The following is a 23,622-nucleotide window of genomic DNA, read 5'->3' as shown; positions in this document are numbered from 1 at the left end:
TTTAAAAACAAGCAAAACAAGCAGAAGGTCTCCATGTTTGTTTGTTTGAGGTAAACAAGGATAGATTTCATCACTGACATTTTTACATAACATTGAGTTTATCCAGATCAAGTAATAAGATGGTTCTTTAAAACCATTGTGCCACAAATTTTACATTTTCTTGAGCAAAAACACAATTTTGTAAAACAACTTTTTTCCAAACTGTCACTGGAGATTCTTCCACCTTTTGAATTACTATTATAAATACAAGCTATACTTATCATTAAATGACATCAGGCTTCAACATGTTCTTATAGTTTGCTTTTATTTGCTTCATGTTCAGTTTAAAAGCTTGTTTCTATCAGTGACTCATGAAGCATACATGGAAAAAAAATTGAATTGCTGAGATTATGAAATGCATTCTGTTTAAAAAAAAATGTAATTATACTAAAAAAAAATGTATTCAATCAAATTTCAGAGGATGTATCCTGTTTGAGATAGTATACATCTTTGATGGAAACAATCTCATGAGAAAGACTTACAGAAGAATCAGTGAACCAACCAGAACACGAAACATCTAAAGTGGAAATTAAGACCAAAATCAGAGCCCAGAGGAAATGATGGACTTGAATTGTTCAGAAATATGATGTCAGATGATTGCCCTGGAAAAATAAACATTAATACAAAATTAATGTTACATAAAATAAAATTAAAAATATAAAGGACCAAGAGTAGTACCCTGAGGAACCCCCAAATAATTACTGACTCTAATTCTGTTCGTCACAGGTAGGATTTGCAGCTCTTTGCAGCACTAGGATGAATAGGTTTCTCTGACTGTTCATTAGTGATTACATGAGTGGTGCAAAGTCTGGCCGATCTCTGCTCAGTGGATGTTGACAGATGTTTTACAGATAAAGCCTTGTTATTTGGGCATGGTTCCTCTTCATCCTGCTGCCGGTCTTGTTTTTTTGGATCAGCGTCTTCATACCATCACGGATCCATTGAATGTACTTGGACACCTGGGTGTAAACACCATACTTGCCCTTGCGTGCACAGCCTTCACCCCAGCTCACGACGCCAGTGACAAAGTAGGTGTCACGGTAACGTGTGACATGAGGCCCGCCACTGTCACCTTGGCAGGCATCCTTGGCTATTGTGTCATAACCAGCACAAAACATACGCTGCGAGATACGTAAAGGAGTGGATTCGATGCAGGTTCGACGGTCCACATAAGGTACAGATAGGCGCTGCAAGATGCTGGATGGCTCCCGACCCTCGCCGAGACGTCCAAAACCGCTAACCATGCCATCCGGCTGCTGCATCAGGACCTGACAATAGAGGTAATCCATGTATGATTGTCATATAAACGTCACATAATCAAACAAATTTGGTAAATTCCTTTTTGGTTGTTTTTTCTTTTCTTTATGTTTCTTTCTTTCTTTTTTCTTTCTTTTAAAAAAAAATATGAACTAAAGATTAAGGCTGCATACACAAATGTTTTGCTCAACCAAACCTTTTTATAAGCTTCTCTGTTCAAGTATAAAATCTAGTTGTTTATCAATCGTCTGAAGTAATAGGAAAAAGTTTATTAAGCAAGATAAAACTTTTTGCTTTTACTAATTGCACCGTCACCTCAAAATTAGATTTTCCATTACATTTTGCATTATTGACATCAGGGGATTCTCAGAATTTTAGTGAGAAACAAAATAAAACTCATGTGGCACCAGCAGCAGTATCTGCATCCTCTTTGGCCTCATATGAGAAATCTATTATTAATCTAGGTGTGATGGATTCTCTAAAGCTCAATTCTCATGTGAACAGAGTGGTAAAACCCTGTTTTTTCCAGTTCTAGCTGTGGTTAAAAATTAAGCCTCCTTTGTCCAAACGTAACTTTGCTTTTATAACACCTTGTCTTAATCACCCAGGACTCGTTGCTCACCTACAGCTGATGCAAAATGCTGCAGCTCGCTTTTTATCTGCTGCAAGCAACATTATGTCAGTCCAATTTCACCTTCAGTTCACGGACTTCCAGTTCATTTACAAATCCAAGTCTCTTAATGATTGCACCCCCATTTTATCTATATCAGCTGCTACATCCATCTGTCCCACCTTGTTGTCTACGTCTCTATGCTCTCTTTTATGTTTGGTGTTACAACACTTTGGTCAGGCCTGTTATGTATAAATAAAAGTGATATGTAATGGTATAGTATGATATGATTTTAAAAATTCACCTTTTCAGCAAATTCTTGCTCAGGAATGCAGGCTGGCACAATGAACCTGCTGAATTTGATGGGTGTGGTTAATTTGATGAGTGCAATGTCATTGTGGTAGGTGTCTGCCTTGTACCCTCTGTGGGTGAGGATCGTGTCCACAATATGGTCAGCTTCAGTGCCCTCATTTACCAACCTGTCAAATTCACCTGAGTGCAGAGAAAAAGCAAAGATGTTCAGCGATGTTTTAATGAAAAATCATAGTAATTAAATTTTTTTTACAGCATACAAAGCGCTTTGAAAACAGAACACTGTTAATCACGTCCCGATAAGGGACATGGCCTAAAACCTGTGCGTAACCAACAAAAAGTTCTAAACTGCACTATTTCTACCAACTTAAAAAATGCACATAATAACCTCAGCATTGGTAATGTTCTATATTAAAAAATTGTAAGTGATCATTATTTCTTTTTTACAGAAGTTGACAAAAGGGTATATCTGTACCATATCTCATACTTTGAAAAAAATACCCACATTAAAATCTGTTATAAAATTTATCATATTAAATATACAATTGAAAAATATGTCATATGGACCATAAAGTTAAGTTAAAGATCATAAATTAGATTTATTACTTCTTAATAGGCATAAAGACATTATTACCTTAATGTGATGAACTAGAATTATACAATTGATTCATCAAACCTACCGAGCCTCACGTTGAAGTAACGTGACTGGTTCATGCAGTGGGCAGCAGTCAGGATGATGTATTGATTGAGTATTGTTCCTCCACAAAACCCAATATTATCTTCATTCACAAGGAGAGCCTATGAGGACAAAAACAGCCACCCACCCCCCCAAAAATGAAAAAAACATTTGAATTGACGATATAAAACCTGTGCAGAGGTCTAAGACATGTGAAAATGAAGTTTAATGCTATGAACTCTTAGGTGTCAGCTGAGTATTGATAATGCCTTCTAGATGTTTACCCTGAGGGAATCATGTGATCGATTGAAGGTGATAGTATGGGTTAGGGTTACTTTTTACTGAAACAGAAACTGTATCTGGCAGGTAAGTTCTTAAATTATAATCCCAAAACGTTTTGTGAAAGAGTCTCTACCTGCCATGGGCATTGTCCTGGTGGACAGTCCTCCCCGTTGACAATACGAGTCATTTTCGCCATTTCAGACTGAATCATCTTTTCCAAATTAGGATAATGTGCCACGTTTTGGCTTTTGTTCTCAGACACTGAGGACATTGGACCAGCATCCTGGACATAAGGCTGTGTTGTTAAGTTGATGTTGCCGGTGCTGTTAAACTTAGTTATGTTCCCCTCTGTTATGTTTTTCCTCTCATACCAGAAAACAGTCCGAACGGCTTTGCTGCTGATGGCACCACATTTGTACGTTTCTGAAAGAGTTTGTATGGTAATGAGAGGTTGAGTTTTGGGACCAGAAGATTTCAACATTATGGTTTCCAAAGTCTGATCTGTGATCTAGGTGCTCTTTTACTGTTCTGCCATCTGAGTAAAAGACTATTCACATTCTTAAGCCTCTCTCACCGTTGGAGTGGCAGGATTTGTCATCTGATGCCAGGAAGTATCCATCAGCACAGAAGCAATGAATTCTTCTCTGTATCACATCGCAGAAATGTTCACAACCACCATTTTTGTCCTCACAGAGCTGAGGAATAACTGCAAAGACACAGACACAGTTAAGATAGATGGTGCCACTGTTAAAAAAACAAAGTAGGTTTCTGAAAAAACTTTTACATCGTCACAGATGTGCATGGTTTACAATTTGGAATGGTTGAGATTATGCTTAACATCTGAACAATTGCCAAACTGCCAGTATCCTGGTTATATTCATATCTATCCCTTCATACAGAATGTTCATCTACCCAAAGTCTGTGATCCTATGTAAGGGTAGGAACATAGAATGACCATGAAATCGAGAGTTTGGCTTTTATGATCTTCACCAAAATAGAAAAGTATGGCATCCGCATCACTGTTGACGCTGCCTAAATCTGTGTCAGTTTCTCACTCCCCTCACTTGTGAACAAGAAGATACTTGAAATCCTCCACTTAGGGCAGTAACTTATCCCTTACCCAGAGTGGGTGTTCCTCCCTTTTTCAGCACCTCCTTTCATCAGCCAGAACACAGAAAAGTTGTTATGGATGGGTCCACAATAACAATGACCCAAAACATGCTGACAATGCAGAAAGTGGCCACAGGAACCCTGCGTCCATGAAACAGCTCATGTTGTAACAGGGTCTTTGGTTCCTTTTCTTCTGCAGATTTTTACTATTGTTTACCATCCTACCTCAAGAAAGGTCAGGCTATCCCAGGAAAACTAGCGAGAGGAGGCTCAGCCAGCCATGTTTTTGTCCTCACTGCTATCTATACTGAAGTAATATAACCTCCAGAAAGGTTAGAAAACTCCTTCTGAAATGAGCAGTTTTCCCTTTTTGTGGCAATAGTTTTTTTCAGATAAGATACTGAAAATGGATGGGAGCTTTCAAACATTAGCAAAACTTGACCAAAACTTAACCATTACTAACCTTACAGTATATCTACAAGATTGTATTATTGACCAGAATAAGTTAATATGTTTTTCTGAAAGGCAGTAAGTGAAATTTGAAGTTCTTCACCAATTTCACAGTTGAAGCCCTTGTACCCTTCTTGGCAGTAGCAAGCGTAGCTGCCAATTCCATCTTTGCATTGGCCGCCATTAACACAGGGTGATGATATACATGCATCTCCATCTGTGGGACATGAACAGCAGATTGAAGCAAGTGTTTGACTGTAGTGGTCAAAGTACAAGGTTACATTTTAGCAGCTGTCCTCTTTCAGTTGGTAATTGTACATATATTCTAATGTCCTTTCAGGGTATTATTTGTAAAGTTTCAGCATTTCTAAGATTTTAATACAAAAACTTACCAATATACTTGGCCCAGAATTCATCCTGAAAAAACACAAAAGAAAATTAAATTGCTCAAAAGATCTAAAAGCCAGATTTTCCATCACTAAATAATAGTTAATAATGGAAAATACCATAATTTAGACATATGATTCCTAATATTTACAATAATCTTTTCTAATATTTCCTAAAATTTTGTAATGTTTGAGTGCAAATTTAAATGTATTAAAATAAAGGTTAATACAGTTTTTTCTTTGTCTTCAAATATCTCTCGCGCCTCTTCCCAGCTACAGCGCTCCTCCACACATTCTCTTTCCATGTTGCCTTTTTTCCACTCCTCAAAAATGCTGTTAGCTCGTATCCTTCGATTCAGCACTTGATTGGCCACTTGGCTGTCTAAGAAGACTGAGAAAAAAAAATGTAAAACATTAAATTAAACATCGGTATTTAATTTAATGATTTCGTTTTAGTGCATTTTGAAAAAGTCATGAAGCAACACTTGAAGTGCCAGAAACACTTCTTCTAATGTCCACTTGAGGCTGGCTCCTAAAGTGAATGAGTCCCCATAGACACCCATGTTAAAATGTCCATCTTTACAGTTAAAATAACATATTTACAGTCTGATACAAATAACTCCTTTCTATAGCTAATTTTGCCCTTCATAACAGCTGCACACTTCCTTAAGTTTAACATGTTAACATAAAAAAGACACTGACAGTCTGTTGCAGGGCAAACACAGAGAGACAGACAACCATTCGCACTCACATTCATGTCTATGGGCAGCCCGCCCCTTCTGGAATATTCTTAATGTAATTACCTAACACAGTGGTTCCCAACCTCTTTTTGTTCGGCCCCCCTTTGTTTTACAAAAAAAATGTTCGCGCCCCCCCCTCGCACGCGCACACACAAGCATGCACAAACACATCCTCCAACCACACACACACCCATACTTTGCTCCATTGCGGTTTATTTCACAGCTCAAACATTTAGTAAACAATTAAGCAAATACAAGTAATCTGCAATAAATTGCAGGTAGTAATAAAATAAACTACTCTCTTTTACGCTATGTCCGCAGCTGCACGAGTATTTTTGAAAACGCAGTTGTTTCGTCAACGGCGTTTCAAATCACCGAAAACTGAGATTTTTTTAAAACTCCTTGGAATACAGAGTTCGTTGCAACGTCAAAGGTATGTGCCTTTTTTCACGTCATGCTGTGCGCCACGTTATTGTTTACATGGGATGAATTGCAGAATGACAGATAGAGACAAAATACTGTTAATCTGACTAGGTCTGACCTAACAGATAATATGACTTGCTGTGTCTTAATGGTTCTTATACCATTTCCATTGTCTATTTTCTACGGATTATCTATAGCTGAAGCTATATAGCTATCTATCTAAATAGCTGAAACTCTGGAAACTCTGGAGCACAAAGGCATTCATAGGCATTCATGTACTGTTTCCCAGTAGAACACACCCAGAACACCTCACCCTCAGCTGACTCCTTCTGATGTGGAGGATTACCATCTGTAATTTGAGACCTGCCAAATGACTGAATTTCTTACCCTATGGCTAAGGCTGAGCACAGCCACTCTTTGGAGAAAACTAATTTCTGCAACTGTGATCTGTTGGCCATTACCCAGTGCTAGTGGCCATAGATGAGGTTGGGAAGTAGGCTGCTGGTAAATTGCTCTCTCTCACTGATGGACCAGTGTGGTGCAGGGTCAATGTCTCCTCCCCTCACATGTGACACTCCAACCTTTCATTGCAGAGGACTATGGCTTCAGATGTGGAAGTGCTGATTCTCATACTGTCACGGTTCTGGGTCCGTTGGACCCAGCAATTGAGTTTATTATGTTTTGGTTTACTTTTGCATCATGGATTATTCTTTGTTTCTCTGGTACTTTGTGTTTCAGTTATCTTGGTGTTTTGGATTGTTTTCTCATTCTCTTGTTGTGATGATGTTTATTATTAGAGTTTCATGTTTCTGTTTATCCATGTTTTAGGAATTGTGGTTTTGTGGAGGTAAGCATCAACGACACAGAGCTCTCAGTTCTCACTCCTTCTTTATTCGCCTCCAACATCAACTGCGCATATCGCGCCACAAAACACAGGAACACACTTCCTATACACTGGGTGTGAGTGGAGCCCTCTAGTGGTCCACCACACATGCCCCCCCGAACACCCAGCAGAACTAGTCCAGGACCCGGGGCTTAAGCAAACGGCCGGAACGGCTGAACTGGGGGGGTGGGGAACTGACAGAGGGCAACCCAGCCCGGGAGCGAGGCTGGCACTGGCGGTCAGAAAAACCTGCAGACGACTCGGACTCCGTTGATTTTGGGTCGCTCCTGGGGAAAAAAACAGAATCCATCAGCCCGGTGGCAGGTGGGCGGCCGCGGCGAGGGGCCTGGGCCGGGACCACCTGATCCTCTTGCAAAACGTGCAAGCTTAAGTCTGTCAACAGAGACAACTTCCTGCCGACCGCCAAAGTCCAAAATGAAATGTTTGTTGCCTGGTTTAAGAACCCTGTATGGCCCGTCATATGGTGGACGCAGCGGAGTCCTATGGGCATCGTGCCCGACGAAAACGAAACGAGCAGAGTCCAATGAACTCGGAACAAAAGTGTCAGGCAGGCAGTGGTGCACAGGACCAGGAACAGGAAATGAGTCTCTTGGGGGGTGAAAAGGCAACAAAGAGGTATCGAAACATGGGGGGGGGGGGCTCTCAGGTAAGAATTCCCCGGGGACCCGGAGAGGCTGGCCGAGGACCAGTTCAGCTGGGGAAGCCCCGAGTTCTTCTTTAACGCAATCCCAGCAAAACCCAGCAAAACCCACGGAAGATGGTCGACCCAGTCGCCACTTGTTAAGGAAGCACGGAGCGCGGCCTTAAGTGACCGGTGAAACCGTTCGCACATCCCATTAGCTTGGGGGTGGTATGCTGTGGTGCGGTGGACCTTGACTCCCAGGCTGTCAGCCATAGCAGACCAAAGCTCGGAAACAGACTGGGGGCCCCTGTCCGAGGTAATGTCAGCAGGGGGGCCGAAACGTGAAACCCACGTTGACAAAAATGCCCTGGCCACCGTCGCCGCTGCCGTGGACGCCAGGGGTACCACCTCCGGCCACCTGGTTGTGCGGTCCACCACAGTCAAAAGGTGCGTGAAACCCTGTAACTGCGGCAAGGGACCACCCAGGTCCACATGAACGTGATCGAAACGCCTACCCGGGACACGGAAAGGTTCGAGGGGTGCCTGTGTGTGCCGGTGGATTTTTGAGCGTTGGCATGGGACACAAACCGCCGCCCATCCTTTCACCGTCTTGCGAAGGCCCGGCCAAACAAACCTGGCGCTGACCAGCTTGACCGAGGCCCGGACGCCGGGATGAGAGAGGGCATGCACCGAGTCAAAACCACGACGACGCCACAAAAGGGGAACCACCAGGCGGGGGCGGCCGACATACCGATGCCGACATACACCGGAGAAACCAACATGTGTGAGAGACAGTCAGCGACGTGATTGGACTTACCAGCCACATGCTGAATGTCTGTGGTAAACTCAGAAATGGCCGCCAACTGGCGCTGCTGGCGTGCGCTTCATGGGTCAGAGACCTTGGACATCGCAAACGTCAAAGGTTTGTGGTCAACGTACGCAGTAAAGTTGCGACCCTCGAGGAAAAAACGAAAATGTCGTGTCGCGAGGTGCAGGGCCAGCAACTCCCTGTCAAAAACACTGTACTTGTGTTCAGCATCCCGGAGCGTACGACTGAAAAAGGCAAGCGGTTGCCAGAGACCTGAAACCCGCTGTTCCAACACCCCACCCACTGCCACGTCAGAGGCGTCGGTGGTCAACGCGATTTCCGCCGACGGAAGCGGGTGGGCCAGCAGGGCGGCGTCAGCCAGCGCAGACTTGGCTGCGGAAAACGCACGGACGCGTTCTGGCAGCCAGTCAACCGGATCTTTGGCTGTTTTACCTTTTAAGGCAGCATAGAGTGGCTGTAGCAGGTGGGCAGCTCTGGGGAGAAAGCGGTTGTAAAAATTTATCATCCCCAAGAACTCCTGCAACGCTTTAACCGACGTGGGACGCGGGAAAGCCGAAACGGCCTGGACTCTGTCGGGCAACGGAACCACACCTTCAGCGGAAATGCGGTGCCCGAGGAAATCCAGAACAGGCAACCCAAACTGGCACTTGGAAGGGTTGATGATCAGGCCGTGCGCTGCCAAACGCTGGAAAACCTGGCGCAGATGGGACTCGTGCTGGCTCGCTGAGCAGCTGGCCACCAATATATCGTCCAGATAAACAAAAACGAACAGCAGCCCACGCAAAACGGAGTCCATCAGCCGCTGAAAGGTCTGGGCGGCACCTTTCAGGCCAAACGGCATGCGCAAAAACTCGAACAAGCCGAACGGGAACCTGGTGATACCCCCGCACCAAGTCAATTTTAGAAAAAATCGACGTTCCGGCGAGAATGGCAAAAAAATCCTGAATGTGGGGGATGGGATAACGGTCATTCTCCGTGGCATTATTTAAACGGCGGAAATCTCCGCATGGCCGCCAACGACCGTCCGATTTGGGCACCATGTGAAGCGGAGAGGCCCATGCACTGTTCGAACGCTGTACAATGCCAAGGCGCTCCATGGCTGCAAACTCTTCCCGAGCGACGGACAGTTTCGCGGGGTTGAGGCGGCGCGCGCGCGAACACCGGGGGCCCGACCGTGGGAATATAATGCTCAACCCCATGCTTCGTTACCGTGCTAGAGAAATTAGGGACAGACAGCGATGGGAACTCTAAAAGCAAACGCTGAAAAGCATCCCTGGAGGTCACTACATTAGCCCGAATCAGGGGCTCAGCGGCCCGAGTAAAACAGGGTAGCGAAGAAAACGAGAGAGCATCGATTAAACGCCTGTTAGCAACATCGACAAGTAGTCCATGAGCACACAGGAAATCAGCACCCCAAATAGGTACAGAGCTAGCGGCAACAACAAAGTTCCACTGGAAATCCCGGCCATGAAGACAAACAGTCACCAACCTTTCCCCAAACGTTTTGATGGGAGAGCCATTAGCTGCAATGAGCTGCGGCCCACAGTTCGCTGCTAGTCCGTCGGCAGCGGTAGGGGGAAGGAGGCTCTTCTGGGAGCCGGAGTCCACGAGAAAACGTCTCCCGGAGCGCGAGTCCTCTATGAAGAGCAGCCTTTCTGTATTGCCAGCGGTCGCGGCTGCTACGGCGCGCTGGCGGGTCCATTTCCCTGGGCCCTGAAAGCGCAAGGCGGCAGGCAGCGACGCGCTCTGTCGCCAAAATGCTGATGGTAGAAACAGATGCTCTTTCCGCGGTGCCGGCGTGTAGCAATCCCTGCCGTCAGCAAGGGGGCGGATGCTCCGGGGGAGGCAGGTGGAGGCGTGGAAGGTGCCGCTGGCGTGTCCGTAGCCAGGGCGTGAACGTCGAAAGTGCGGCTAGCCAGGAGAATGCGATCCGCTTCTTCAGCCAGGGAGCGATAATCCTTCGCAGGCAGAAGCGGAGAGTTCGTGAGGACAGCTCTCACGGCGGCCGGTAGTTGGCGGAGGAAGAGGTGCACGAAGAGGAAACCACTGTCATCCGGCCCGAGCAACGATAGCATGTTCTCCATGAGCTCGAGCGCGGTAACACCACCCAAGCCTGACAGGTTGAGGAGCTTTTCGGCTCGTTCGGCGTCGGAGAGGGCATAGCGCCGAAGAAGCGGGTCTTTGAGGGCGGCGTATTTCCCTTGGGCGGGTGGGTCCCGGAGGAGCGCCATCGCGCGACGGGTGGCCAGCGGGTCGAGCGAGGCCACCACATGGTGATACTTCGTGTCGTCAGCCGAGATGCCGCGAAGGGCGAACTGAACCTCCACATGTACAAACCATGACGGGGGGTCATGGAGCCAAAAGTCCAGCAGTTTCAGCGCCACAGCGAACGTAGCTGCAACAGGAGGCGGAGGTCCGGCGGCCGCTGATGCATCCATAGCGGAGTCTGCGTTATCTACGGCCCGTTGCATGCTCGAGTCAGGGGTCACCAATGTGGAGGTAAGCATCAACGACACAGAGCTCTCAGTTCTCACTCCTTCTTTATTTGTCTCCAACATCAACTGCGCATATCGCGCCACAAAACACAGGAACACACTTCCTATACACTGGGTGTGAGTGGAGCCCTCTAGTGGTCCACCACAGTTTCATGTATTTTCTGTCCGTGTCTTTTAGTAGTGTTTCATGTTTCCTGTTTTATTGTGAAAGTCTTTGTCTTAGGTTAGTGTGTGCAGCTTTGTTTCCCCCTGTCTCGTTAGCCCTGATCTCTCCCAGCTGTGTCTCCCTCCTGTTGCCCATTCCCTCATTACTACCCTGTGTACATAAGCCCTGTGTTTTCCCATGCTCTGTGTCGTTTTGTACCCTCAGACCCTGCCTGTGTGTTCCAGTTAGTGTTTTCATGTTTGATTTCTGTTTTGTTGGTGCCAGCAATAAAGCTGTGGTTTTCAGTTATATTTCCGTCTCAGAGTCCTGCACTTGGATCCACATCTCCACCTCCCCGCACACAGAGCCCTGACACATACCCGCTGCTTCACAATCAACTGAAAACCACCTGATGAAGCCAACATAGGCTGCAAAAGCAGAGATGAGATTCTGAGACCAACAAAATGGAAGTTTACCGCCACCCGACTAAACCCACAAATTCTTTCCATTAAAACTACAAATATAATCATTGACAAAGGGTTTGCCTGGCAGAGTCCTACATGCGACGGGAATGAGTTTAAAGAGGCATTTTGGACTAAACTGCTGCAATGGTTATGCAGGGAACTGCTTTGTACCTCCTGTTGACAAACACACATTCACCAGCTGGGCTCACATCCTCATTTTAGGTTTGACAGCGTTTTAGTAGATAAAGGTGAACTGCCTGGATGTGAATTGTGCTGTAGTTTGGGGAAGGCCTCGAAAGGGAATGGCAGCAGCTCCTAGCAGATCCCATCTTTCAAACCATCTGTCTTCTCTGTCCAAAATGTGAACATTGGCATCCTCAAATGAGCGACCTTTGTCTTTTAGATGCAGATGGACCGCTAAGTGAACAAAGCCATCTATGTCCACTGTGAAAGACCATCTTTGAACAGAGGTGGTGGCTTACGACACCAACTGTCTGCCATTTATAATCCAGTCTTGAGATCCCTTCCCAGACGCCTTAACGCCCACTCACAACCTGGGTCATCTGACCTCAGGAAATCACATCATAGGGTGGGGCCAGGTTTCCCAATGAGCTCACCTGAAATCTTGGCTGATTGTGACCCACACCCGTTTTCACACCTTGGCTCGTGTGATTAGGATCATTAGGAGGTCCATTGTCCCTCTTGGGGGACACTGCGAAAGGGCTTAAATCTGGGATTCTCCACCATTTGACCCTAGAACTGAAGAAGCTTCTTCAGGATGAGAGGCAAAACGTCTTGTAGCAACTTAAAGAAGTCCAGACACTTTTCTTTCCAGGCTCCTTAGACCATAATACCAAAAAGTCAAAACTTTAAAAGTGAACTTCAATCCATTTATGTGATAGAAGCTATATTTATCTTTTATATACAGCTAGTCTTCAAAACCCTAAAGACCAGATAAACACATATCTTAAATGTGGTGTAAAGAAGCAGTAAAATGGTACAAATATGGTAATTAACCATACTGGCATAACAACAAACTAGCATAACAGCTAAAATGCTTGTGCTGCAGCAAAATGTCCAGAAACCAATAAGTGATGTCATAGTGGCTATGTGCAGGTTCCGTATAGGCATCTTCTTACCCTTTCTTTTTTGTTTTTGCTTTATTTAGTATTTTCACAAATAAATCAGAAGTTTTTATATTGTTATTTATACAATTATTGTTCAAAAGTCCATTTTCAATGATAAAGAAAATTATGATGATTTAGTAGAGTATTTCCCGTGTGGCATGCATGCTGCTGTCATGCTGACATCACACACAACACACCAAACACACGGGGTGGGGTCACGTGTCACCTGCCATCTGTCAATCACCCTCACCCACAACACCCCCTCTAAAAAACCCAATGCATTCAACATAGTGGTATTTCTTTCTCTCTCAGCTTAAACACCATATTCTTCCCCACTTCTATGATGTGTCATTGTTAAAAGCTAAACATACAGTTTTATAAACATACCATGAGCAGCAGCCAGATGAAAGAACAGGAGTCCCAGGGACAGACGTATACACCAGAACATGGTCCTAGATGTTTATGAGATCAGCCTGGAAAACCCTCTGTGTTGAGTGGAGTAATGGAGTCTGAATGTAGAGATAAGATAGCCGAGAGGAGGGGAGGTGTAGAGGGTAACGACCTCTATGGAGAGGGAGGGGGACGGAGTGTTTAAACTGACTGATTGGGCTAGTTGGGTTTTAACTGAGTCATCAAAACTTCAAGGGAGAACTGCAAGTCCCAGATAGCACTGCTGAAAGTAAAATCCTCCAATCATGGAGGTTGCCCCTCTGGCAACCACGCCAAAGAATGTTTAGTATGACTTCCAGCATGAAATTTATCATGACACAGCCAATCAGATTTTAAAGAGCTCCTGTTATGCTTATGCCCAGTTTTGTATGTTTTTTATGGGACTAGATAATACATAATGGATAACACAAAGCTATCATTATCCTCACTACATGTGCGCTTTCCTCTAATTGGCTAACTACTGGAAGCAAATAGATGGGCAGGAAGGAGTCATTGTCAGCTGCATAGTCTGTAGTAAGTGGAGTTGCTGTGCCTATAATAAATAAACATATAAGGAGCACCAAAGTTTCACATGTGAGTACTTTATAATTTAGTGCTTTGGTTTGTGGCTTGATCTCCAAACTGTATGTCAACACATCCTTAGCAAGATACTTAACCCCAGTTGGCCCCAGATCCATCAGACCCCATCCATCAGAGTGTGAATGCATGAATTTCAGTCCTTAGGCATAGTAAAAAGCAATTGTGTGAATGTAGCAGTAACAAAGTGCTTTGAGTACTCAAATTGAGCAAAAAAAAAAAAAAGTACCAGTCAAGTCAAGCACCAACATGGTTGAAAAAGACTTTGCTGTGAACAGGATCAGGCCAGGTCAAAGGTTTTAGTCTGTTGAACCTTAACCGTCTGTGAAGGTTCTCATTCATCCAGGTCATCATAGTCTAAGGAGCTTGCAAAGAAAAGTGTCTGGACTTCTTTAAGTTGCTTGAAGACATTTCACCTCTCATCCTGAAGAAGCTTCTCGGATGAGAGGTGAGATGTCTTCAAGCAACTTAAAGTCCAGACACTTTTCTTTGCAAGCTCCTTAGACTTGAACCTTAACCCTTGCTGTACTGACCGTCATGGATATATGAAATACAGAAAAAGGCAATGGCATCATCAGAACAGCTGCTCGGGTGGTGCTGTCTACATCCAAAGGTCTTCCAAAATCCAGTATTAAAAAGTTGAAGCTTTTTTGACAACATAAAAGACTGGATCAGTGCACGTCATAGAGGACACAACAGGAGGTCTCATAAAGACCCAGCTTTAAGACTATATCCACATCTGTACACCAACACCAAAATGCTGTTTCTTTGGAGTAAGCCAAAAAAAATTTGGAGTATTGTGTGGACTCCTGTCCCAATGGGTGAAGTGGTTGTTTATCTATTGCAAAATGAGACAGTCAAGCTGCACGTGCTGCTTTTCATGAAACACAGAAAGGAGAGAAGACAAGAGAACCAACAGATTGTCAGAGATAAAAACAAGAGAAGCTGGTGAACTGTGAGCTGTCATGCTAATCATTATACTCTGGAAGTAAAGTAGTATCTGTTGCAGCTGTTGAGCTCTGTTCCCCTACTATGTGTAGTTACATTTCTGGTAAGAGCAAGTATAAGCAACTACGTGAGGTGTAAAACTATGTTGTAGATTTAACCAAGGATTTATAAAACATAAGGGGATTCATAGGGAAGCAAGTTGTCAGCCACAAGGTAGCCATGCTGGTAAATCCTTCATTCAGAAAGTCACGAAACTAGAGACCAATACCATAAACTCAACAGGAAAGTGCACACTGAGCTCAGAAGATAAGTGATCCGCAGGCTCGTGTTCTTGTGTTCTTATAGACTTCCATACTGTCAGAACCTGAGGGGTTGTTTACTGCTGGTCATTAGAAAAAATGCAGGTTTATTTTGTCGTAATCATCAACAGTCTGGATCATTAAATTCCTTGCAGTCAACAGGGAACACTGAATAGTATGAAAGACAAAATTTTAATAAAAGGCACAAAATATCTTGTCTGTATTTGCATAACTCATCTGCCCAGTTCACTATGATTAACCTTTAATAAGCAATTGTCAGCAAGTAAGGTTGGTAGCTTAGTCTGGTTTTGAGTGTTTGAGAAGTTAAAGATATTTTCCAAAGGATGAGCTCAAAGCTGCATTATTGGCTTCTCTGGATATCTTTAATATCTAGCTCACATGTGAACCACATTTATAAACAAGGTTTGACTCTAATAGGAACTCGGAGGGCACCGTGTCTATGGTCAGAGCCTAGTAGAAAACCCATCAACAGATAAATCCAGAACCTGGCAGCAGTATGCAAGGAAATTAAGTTTTAGACATTAAATCATGAAAAACAAGACACTTATTACACTTTTGTAAAAGTTTGTGCAGCTTCCTCACACACTCAGGCCTGAAGAATTTGTTTCACCTCACTTTTAGATGGGGTACAGTAAATGAGGAGATTTCTTTTAAAACTCTGACTCAGTGCGGAGGTTGTTGAATGGCAGCCAATCAGCTCAGCGCTCTTAGTGGGGCGAGTATTGGATGTCCACAGTCCAAACTAACGTGTATTGACTCTGCAGCTTAGAAAAACAAATGTTCAGTTATTACTGGGATTAAAGGGCTTTTAAAACACAATACCATGATCATCTGGAATGCAGCTGGAGAAGGTGGACACATGATAACAGAAAGGCATGTTAAGAGTTTATATTACCCACAAAGATGAGCCACAGAGTTCTTTGACAGTAACATTTATTCTGCTTCTCTCCATTTTTTAACATTTTCAAGAAAACCATATGGAAATACTTCACTTTTAACATTTCAGCCAAACAAACCAGACAAGACCAGGAAGATCAATGAAAGCATTTTAGTGATAACGTTTCAAATTTTTCAGAAAAGAAATAAACAACAAAGAAAAATAAATCTCCTAATTTCTTTTCTGTTCCACCATTATGAGAGAATGTGACGGTGACGATGGTGGATTTTTCATGGTCTTCTCCACCCACTCCACAAAATTGGCCATGTTGGTATACACCGCAAAATACCCAGCCCCACAACCACGTCCCCAGCCAACCACACCAGTCAGAAAGTGGGTGGAGCCAAACAGCGACACCAGTGGGCTGCCATCATCTCCACGGCAACTCTCCTGGCGTCCTTCCAGATATCCGGCGCACAGCATGTTTTCAGTGAGGTTGAACTTGGCTCTCAGGGAGCACATGGAGTTCTGGAGGATGGGGACTGGCATCATGCGGAGGACAGGGGAAACCAGGGCACCTAGAGTCTTACCATTGCCCCCTGTTGTCCTCTTGCCCCAGCCAGACACAGTGTGGTAACGTTGTAGCAACAGCTCCCGCGTTGCAAAATCTTTAGTGGGCAGGCAGATAGGGATGATGTGTTGGCTCAAGTTGACAGCATGGCTCAACTGCAGCAAGGCAATGTCACTGTCACCCGTCGCTGAGACGTAACTATCATGGGCAATTGCCAAAGAAACAGGTATCTCCTGTTCTGTGCCTTCTTCCACATCCAAATTATATTCCCCTGGTGACACAGACCAGAGTTAGAGAAAGCCAAGTTTTACAAAATAACCAATAAATAAATAAATAAATAAATCCTATAATTAAAAAAATATTAGGAAAAAAAGGATCAAAAAACAACTTTACAAAAACCCATACCAAATAATTTCCACAAAACTTAATGATGGGAAACACATTGTAAAAAATAAATGAGTGCAAACCCCTTTAGAAAATAACTGATAGTGAAATTATGAACTAACGTACAAGATTTATTAGATCAAATCATTTTTAAAATAATTAACAAAAGTACACAATAAAAAACTCTAAAAACCACAAACAACTAAAAAAATATATTTTTCAAGACAGTAACCAATATTTTCATCTCAATTCAACAAATTAATGAAAGTAAAAGCTAACTTTAAAAGAATAACATTTAGATGTTAAATTAATGTATCAAAATACTCCATATGGAAAAGATATATATAAATCGTACAAAGTTTGTATCTGTTGTGTGAAACTTGTATGAAAAGCATACAAGAGTGAAAACAGATATAAGATCCCTTGAAAAATTATATAATGAAACTTGTATGTTTTGGATACTTACTAAAACAATATAAGAAAGTAAAGAGAAAGTGACCACTTTCATGAGTACATCACGTAAGCCTTATATGATTCACTATATGAAGCAAGCTAAAGCTGATGCAAGTCTTTGCATCAAGTTTTTCCTATTTCTTCCCCAATAGGGGCAAAATAGTTTTATAAGTATGTTTTGCAAAGTAGCACATTAACGCCATTGCAATATCAATTTTTACTTTTAGAAATAATGTCACAGGCAATTAAAGGCAGTGACAAATAACTTTAAAAGCCAATTTGATAACTTAAAACAAGTTAATGATATTTAAATTTTACATTTTATTAGAAACTGGTCTGATATGTTAGCGATGCAAATGAGTTTACCTGCTACCACAGTCAGGTTTTGGGGGTCATGGCCATGGATGCAATGTGCAGCAGTGATGACCCACTTTGGATGGATGAGAACACCTCCACAGTGAGCTTTTGCATTTAACTGAACCAGAACCTAATAAAAAAACAAGGTTACATTAACTATAAGATAGAAACTATTTCCCAGGATAAAAATCAAACCTGAGACTAAAAACAATATTTATTTTCATATATCATTTGTGTATTATTGTAATTTATTGCATTAATGTATCATTTAAACTATGTTATGCTTTTCTACCATACCCACTTGACTGTGGTTCAAAAATTTGGTTAGTCTCTACTGAACATGTAAATTTGTCCAGGTTTACAGCAGAAATAAACAGAGGAAATGTTTACAGCATTTACATATTTTCTTCTCAAAAACTGTACAGGGTGTTTTTAAAGATAAGCAGTGTTGGGACTAACGCGTTATTAAGTAACGCGTTACAGTAACTACGTTATTATTGTGGTAACGAGCACGGTAACTAGTTATTATGCCAAAACCAGGAACGCGTTACTCGTTACTGGGATTTAAATAGGCTCGTTATTCGTTACTTCGTGTGGTGGCTATCGCGGAGCTTCCACAGATTCAATAACATTAGCAAGTGGTGGAAGCCAGCAGGTGGATGAAGGAAAAGGGAGGCAAGAGGAGAGACCCGAAGCAGCCGCCGGTCCGAGAGTGTCAGGTGAACTGAACTTCAGGTAAGAAGTTATGACCTGCAGTCTCTCTGGGTCAGATATGAACCAAGTTTAGGTGGAGTTTATTTTCGTTATGCGGACTTTTTCGTACTGCATGCTAGCTAGCATGATGGAGTTTCTATACAGCTGGGTGGTGCTATGTTACTGATGTTGAACTTTATTTTGTTCATAAAGTTAATTATTAGAGTTGCCAACCGTCCTGTAAAAAACAGAATCATCTCGTATTCAGAGAAAATATTACGCGTTTCTTATTGAGGTGAAAAGGAACAGTTTGTCCCGGACTTCAGCTACAATGAAAAAGACACAAAGCTGGAGTTACTCTGTGTTTACGCTGCACAGCTGCCTCTTCTTCTCTCATTCTCTCACCCTCCCTCTCCTGTTTCTACTTCAATCATGAAACTGATCAATGATCAGCTGATCGGCTTTTCTCTCTTGTTTATTTATCGCCCACTTTGCGCCAGAAAGAGGAAACCAGCGGATGTCGCGCTAAACAACAGCAGCATGTTTAAGCTTGATCAGCTGTTGTTAGAATTTATTTAATATTAATTTCTACTATCAGCTGATGTTTGCTGGAGCCACAGCTGTAAAGCTGCTGGTCATGATGTCGGTTTGGATATGTGGTGAGAGGGAAACATGAAGATGAAACCAGGAGATGTCCTTACTGAATCATCAGAGCTGAACAGGTGATGGAGAAACAGGTTTACCTTTTAGGTGACATGAATGAGTTGAAGGGAAGTTATGAACTGTTTCTGAGAGACAAATAACACCAGGATCCTTTTTCTACGTAGCTGACAGCTGGTAACTGTGCAGGGGCGGGTCTAGCAAAATTTTGCCAGGGGGGCATGTAGGGCATTAACAGGGAAAGGGGGGCACAAAGAAATACTTTCTTATTCTCATTTACAATGTCTCACTTTTAAAAAAATAATTATCTGAATCTTACAACAAACGATTGATAGATTGATGCATATATACCATCAGAACAGTGTACATCACTGTCACAACAGTGTTTATTTTCATTCAAAGGCTTTATGATTTTTCCTATAATGGTGGGCCGGTCTCTAGTCAAATTCCCCGGGATGATTTATTTGTCCCAGTCCAGCCCTGTATGCAGCTCATCTGCAGTCTGGTGTTACCTACATCTTCCTATTCAGAAGGCAGAATTTCCGAGTTCTGAGTACAATCGAAAGCACCACGACTGCAGTTTTTGTGTTGGATGTAAAAAGCAGGCTAGAATCATGCGGCGGTCAACGACGGTCCAGGCGTGGGATTTCTCTCATGGAAGTGTGCACATTATTTTTTTCCTTTCTATTGGTAGGTGGCACAGTGCACTTGTGGCAAGTAAGCAAGCTAGAAGACTGGCAGTCTGGCTGGGTATCCAGTTACGGAAGCAACACATTAACAAGAGAATTCTGAGTAAAACCAAAGTTACTTTCCCTAGTAACTAGTTACTCTGAAAGTAACGAGTAACTTGAAGTAACTGAGTTACTTTTGATAGAAGTAACTAGTAATGGAACTAAGTTACTAATTTAAAGTAACTTACCCAACACTGAAGATAAGTCGCCTACTTAAGTTGTATAAAGCTTGAATTATGCATTAACATAGTCATCAAAAGTTCAAACTGTCCACTGTCAAGTTGACATTTCCACTTTAACACAAGATGTTTGAATTGTTGACAAATTTTGGCAATGTTACTGCTACGTAGAAGACAATCCCTCTAGGACAGGGGTGTCAAACTCCAGGCCTCGAGTGCCGGTGTCCTGCAGGTTTTAGATCTCACCCTGGGTTAACACACCTGAATCAAATGATTAGTTCATTACCAGGCCTCTAGAGAACTTCAAGAAATGCTGAGGAGTCATTTAGCCCTTTAAATCAGCTGTGTTGGATCATGGACACATCTAAAACCTCCAGGACATCGGCCCTCGAGGCCTGGAGTTGCCTACCCCTGCTCTAGGACATGGGTGTCAAACTCCAGTCCTCGAGGGCCGATGTCCCAACTGTAACACATCTGAACACAATTAGTAGGTCATTAGCAAGACTCTGTAGGCTTGATTGCATCAAGTAAACTCATGCGGCTCATGAGTGAATGGTGCAATGAAAACACCCATGATGAAACAATCAGTTTGATCACTCATATAAAGCAGTGTTTACCTGCCAAGGACAGTTTCCTTTGGGACAGTGGTAAGTCCCCACCATCCTTGGAGCAATCACTGCAGTCTGGTTTTGTCCAATTTCTGGTGGAGCCACCCGACCACATGGATACTCCACTGTAACACAAATGCAACCGCACAACTACTTAATCCTCTGAGATGTAAAGTAACTGATAATCAACTTAACGTCTTCCCCAAGAAATTCAGAAGCAATCAATCAGTCATTCCCGTAATGAGACATCATGTGACTACCTTTAAATGAGACGATTAAATTGACAGACATTAAGTTTGGGGTCGAATAGTTTTGATCATATCAGTCAAGTGTATCTATTATAAAAGGATTTGATGGCTGCTCAATAAAGGATTTCACATCGTGATCAGGGTAAAAATAATGAAGCTGAAGCTCTTAATGGAGGTAGTCCTGCAACATTTCTACCATTGGGGACACAGTGTCGTCCATCGTCTCCCAGCACGTATCCATCAGCACAGTAACATCGACGTCTAGATCCTGAGCCATCACAGAACTGCTCACAGCGCCCGTTTAGGTAAAGGCACTTCAGGGTATCTTCAAAGACTGAGAAAATCAAAATCATTTGTTTAAAGCTTTAAAGTTTTTTTATTTAGGGATAAATACCAGGGAAATAAAAGTATATGGGTTTAAATTCAGCAATTTTCTGTAAATCTTCATATAAAATTAATTTTAACCAACTTATTTCTTACCTGTCTGACAGTATCGTCCTTCAAACCCATCGAGACACTGACATTTTTGGCTATTTCCCAGATTAATGCATGTCCCATTATTATGACATGGGTTGATTAGGCAGGGGTCACGACCTTACAGAAGAGTTATAATGATAATGTCAGATTTATCAAAGTGATTAAATGAAAGCAAGAAAATTTGATTTACTTTTGTGGAAAGAAAAATTCCCTGCACTGCGTCCACTGGCTTGGAGATGTGCTTGGGATCATTGTCCTGTTTCATGACCCTGTGAGACAGCTAGCCTCACACTCAACCCTTGAATACTTTGGATTTCGAAGGAGTTCACGATCGACTCAATGACTCCAATGTGTCCAAATCATCAGTCGTCTATCACTGGCTTGAAATCTGATGTGTTTGTGCTGATATGTTGTTTTTGATTTTTGGCCAACCATCTCTACTTTGGTCTCACCTGTCATATGTGCGTACGTAACACAAACAAATTTAAAATCAAAATGTTACTTACCATCATATGACTGCCAAAACCGCATCTAAAGAAAGAAATATTAAATAACTTTCATATTTATTTATTTATTTATTTTGATCGGTAAATTAGTGATAAACATTGTAGTGTATTAAACAACAGTTTGAGTTTTTTTAGGTTTCTGTAGCGTCTGTGCTCATTTTGACTAAGTATCAGCAGGCGGATCATTTCCATTCTGAAAAAGAGTGTTGTATAAAGTTGGAGCAAAAGATTTGTTTAATATGCAACACATGCCAGAGGTCTAATTTAATAATCATCTTTAATCATCATTGACAGTTTGGTCAGTTTACCTGTAGAATTTTGTTGTCACTTATGTTTTCAAACTAAGGCAAAATTATAAGGCTGAATAATTTAGTTTCTAAAATTTTATGTTTTATAAATTCAAAATGATTTTAGCCTGTATCCTGTTAGCAGAAGGCCAGAAAATGACATGCTGATTAACATTATGGGATAATGGTCCACTTGACAGTCATATCTTATTAGAATTTATTTTGGGTTAATGCAACCACAAGGGACAGGACTGGGGGATAGAAAAGGGGAAAAAGAAAAAAGCTGGGGAGAAAGTTAACAGAAGAAGACGGAAAGAAAAGAAAAGTATGACAGCCTAAGGAGGTCCACCACAGGGACTTTTTACTTCTATTTCTTCTTCTAGTTTTACTTCTTTTAAACATCAGTGTGTCTGACCGTCTGATCTTCATCCTCAAACACCTCCCGAGCCTCTTCATAGCTGCAGATCTCCTCAATGCATTCCCTCTCCAGATTTCCCTGTTTTACCTCCTCAAACAAGCTATTTGCTCGTCGCCAGCGCTGCAGGACTAAGTTGGCCTCATGCTTCTCCACAAACACTGGAAGGGCGGGTTGCAAAGATTGAGGGTTTTTTTTCAATAAAATCATTTAAATGTACAAAGTGGAGTGTCATGTATGAACAATTACATACTTGCATGTGTGAGAATATAAGTTTATAGCACGAAATGTAAGAATTAATAATAAAGTATTCAATTTTTGAAAGAAATAATAATGAGCTAACAGTGATCATTTAACCAGTAAAAATTGAAAAAGCTTAACCCTTAAATGAAAATAACTAAACCAGCAAAACAGTTGTTTTCTGTCAATCAATTAAAGAAACATTAGACACATCTGCTTTGCATTTTTCTAAAAACACAAAAAAATACACATAAAAATATATTACCTGCCAGTCTGTGACATTTCTTCAACCATCCACAAAGTTCAGATTTTATCATAAGTTAAGCTTTTCATTTTAGGTTTCTCGATGGAATTAGAAGATGTGTAAAACTGCTCCCAATTGAGGTTATTTTTGATTGTTATTTTCTCTAAAGGAACCAACCTGCAGCAGCAGCGGTGCCCCACAGTAGAGTCCAGATGATGCAGCAGCCCTTCAGCAGCATGTTGACCAGATTCAGAGTGTTTGCCAGAAAACAGGGGTTTTCAAGATGAGGGGGCAGGGAATATTTATATAGTCCACGCCCACTGATCATGTGCTCTGCTTTAACGGTCGGTAAATAAAACCTAGGAGGAAATCTCATTCCCTCTATACAATCATTTCCATTAAGGCTACAGTATTCATGAATCTCACACACTGACAATTTTAAAAATATAAATGTGGAGATAACTCAGAGTCAAAGAGTCTCAGTAATTGTGATAATCTGACACTTGAATATTCTTTTGAAATCCACC

The 23,622-nt window shown here is 42.3% G+C and overlaps 1 protein-coding gene across 1 annotated transcript; it reads right to left on the bottom strand.

Moving 5' to 3' along the window:
* Positions 1-339: 339 nt before the first annotated feature.
* LOC309700555 (uncharacterized protein) lies at positions 340-23,333 on the bottom strand (the record flags this gene model as incomplete). Its single annotated transcript, XM_082524154.1, has 21 exons — positions 340-1,307; positions 2,211-2,398; positions 2,899-3,016; positions 3,310-3,599; positions 3,751-3,882; positions 4,840-4,953; positions 5,129-5,153; positions 5,353-5,513; positions 7,620-7,777; positions 7,942-8,322; positions 8,751-9,512; positions 10,130-10,353; positions 10,455-11,095; positions 16,279-16,884; positions 17,817-17,937; positions 20,688-20,803; positions 21,123-21,260; positions 21,407-21,520; positions 21,910-21,934; positions 22,612-22,772; positions 23,273-23,333. 21 exons carry the CDS (start codon positions 23,331-23,333, stop codon positions 885-887), a joined length of 4,959 nt encoding a protein of 1,652 aa, XP_082380280.1. The 3' UTR covers positions 340-884.
* Positions 23,334-23,622: the final 289 nt, after the last annotated feature.

Source organism: Aulonocara stuartgranti (genome assembly GCF_965226115.1).
Source record: "Aulonocara stuartgranti genome assembly, chromosome: 23".
NCBI lineage: Eukaryota > Metazoa > Chordata > Actinopteri > Cichliformes > Cichlidae > Aulonocara > Aulonocara stuartgranti.
Note: the sequence above shows the minus strand (reverse complement) of the source record. Positions and strands in the feature narration are given on the sequence as shown.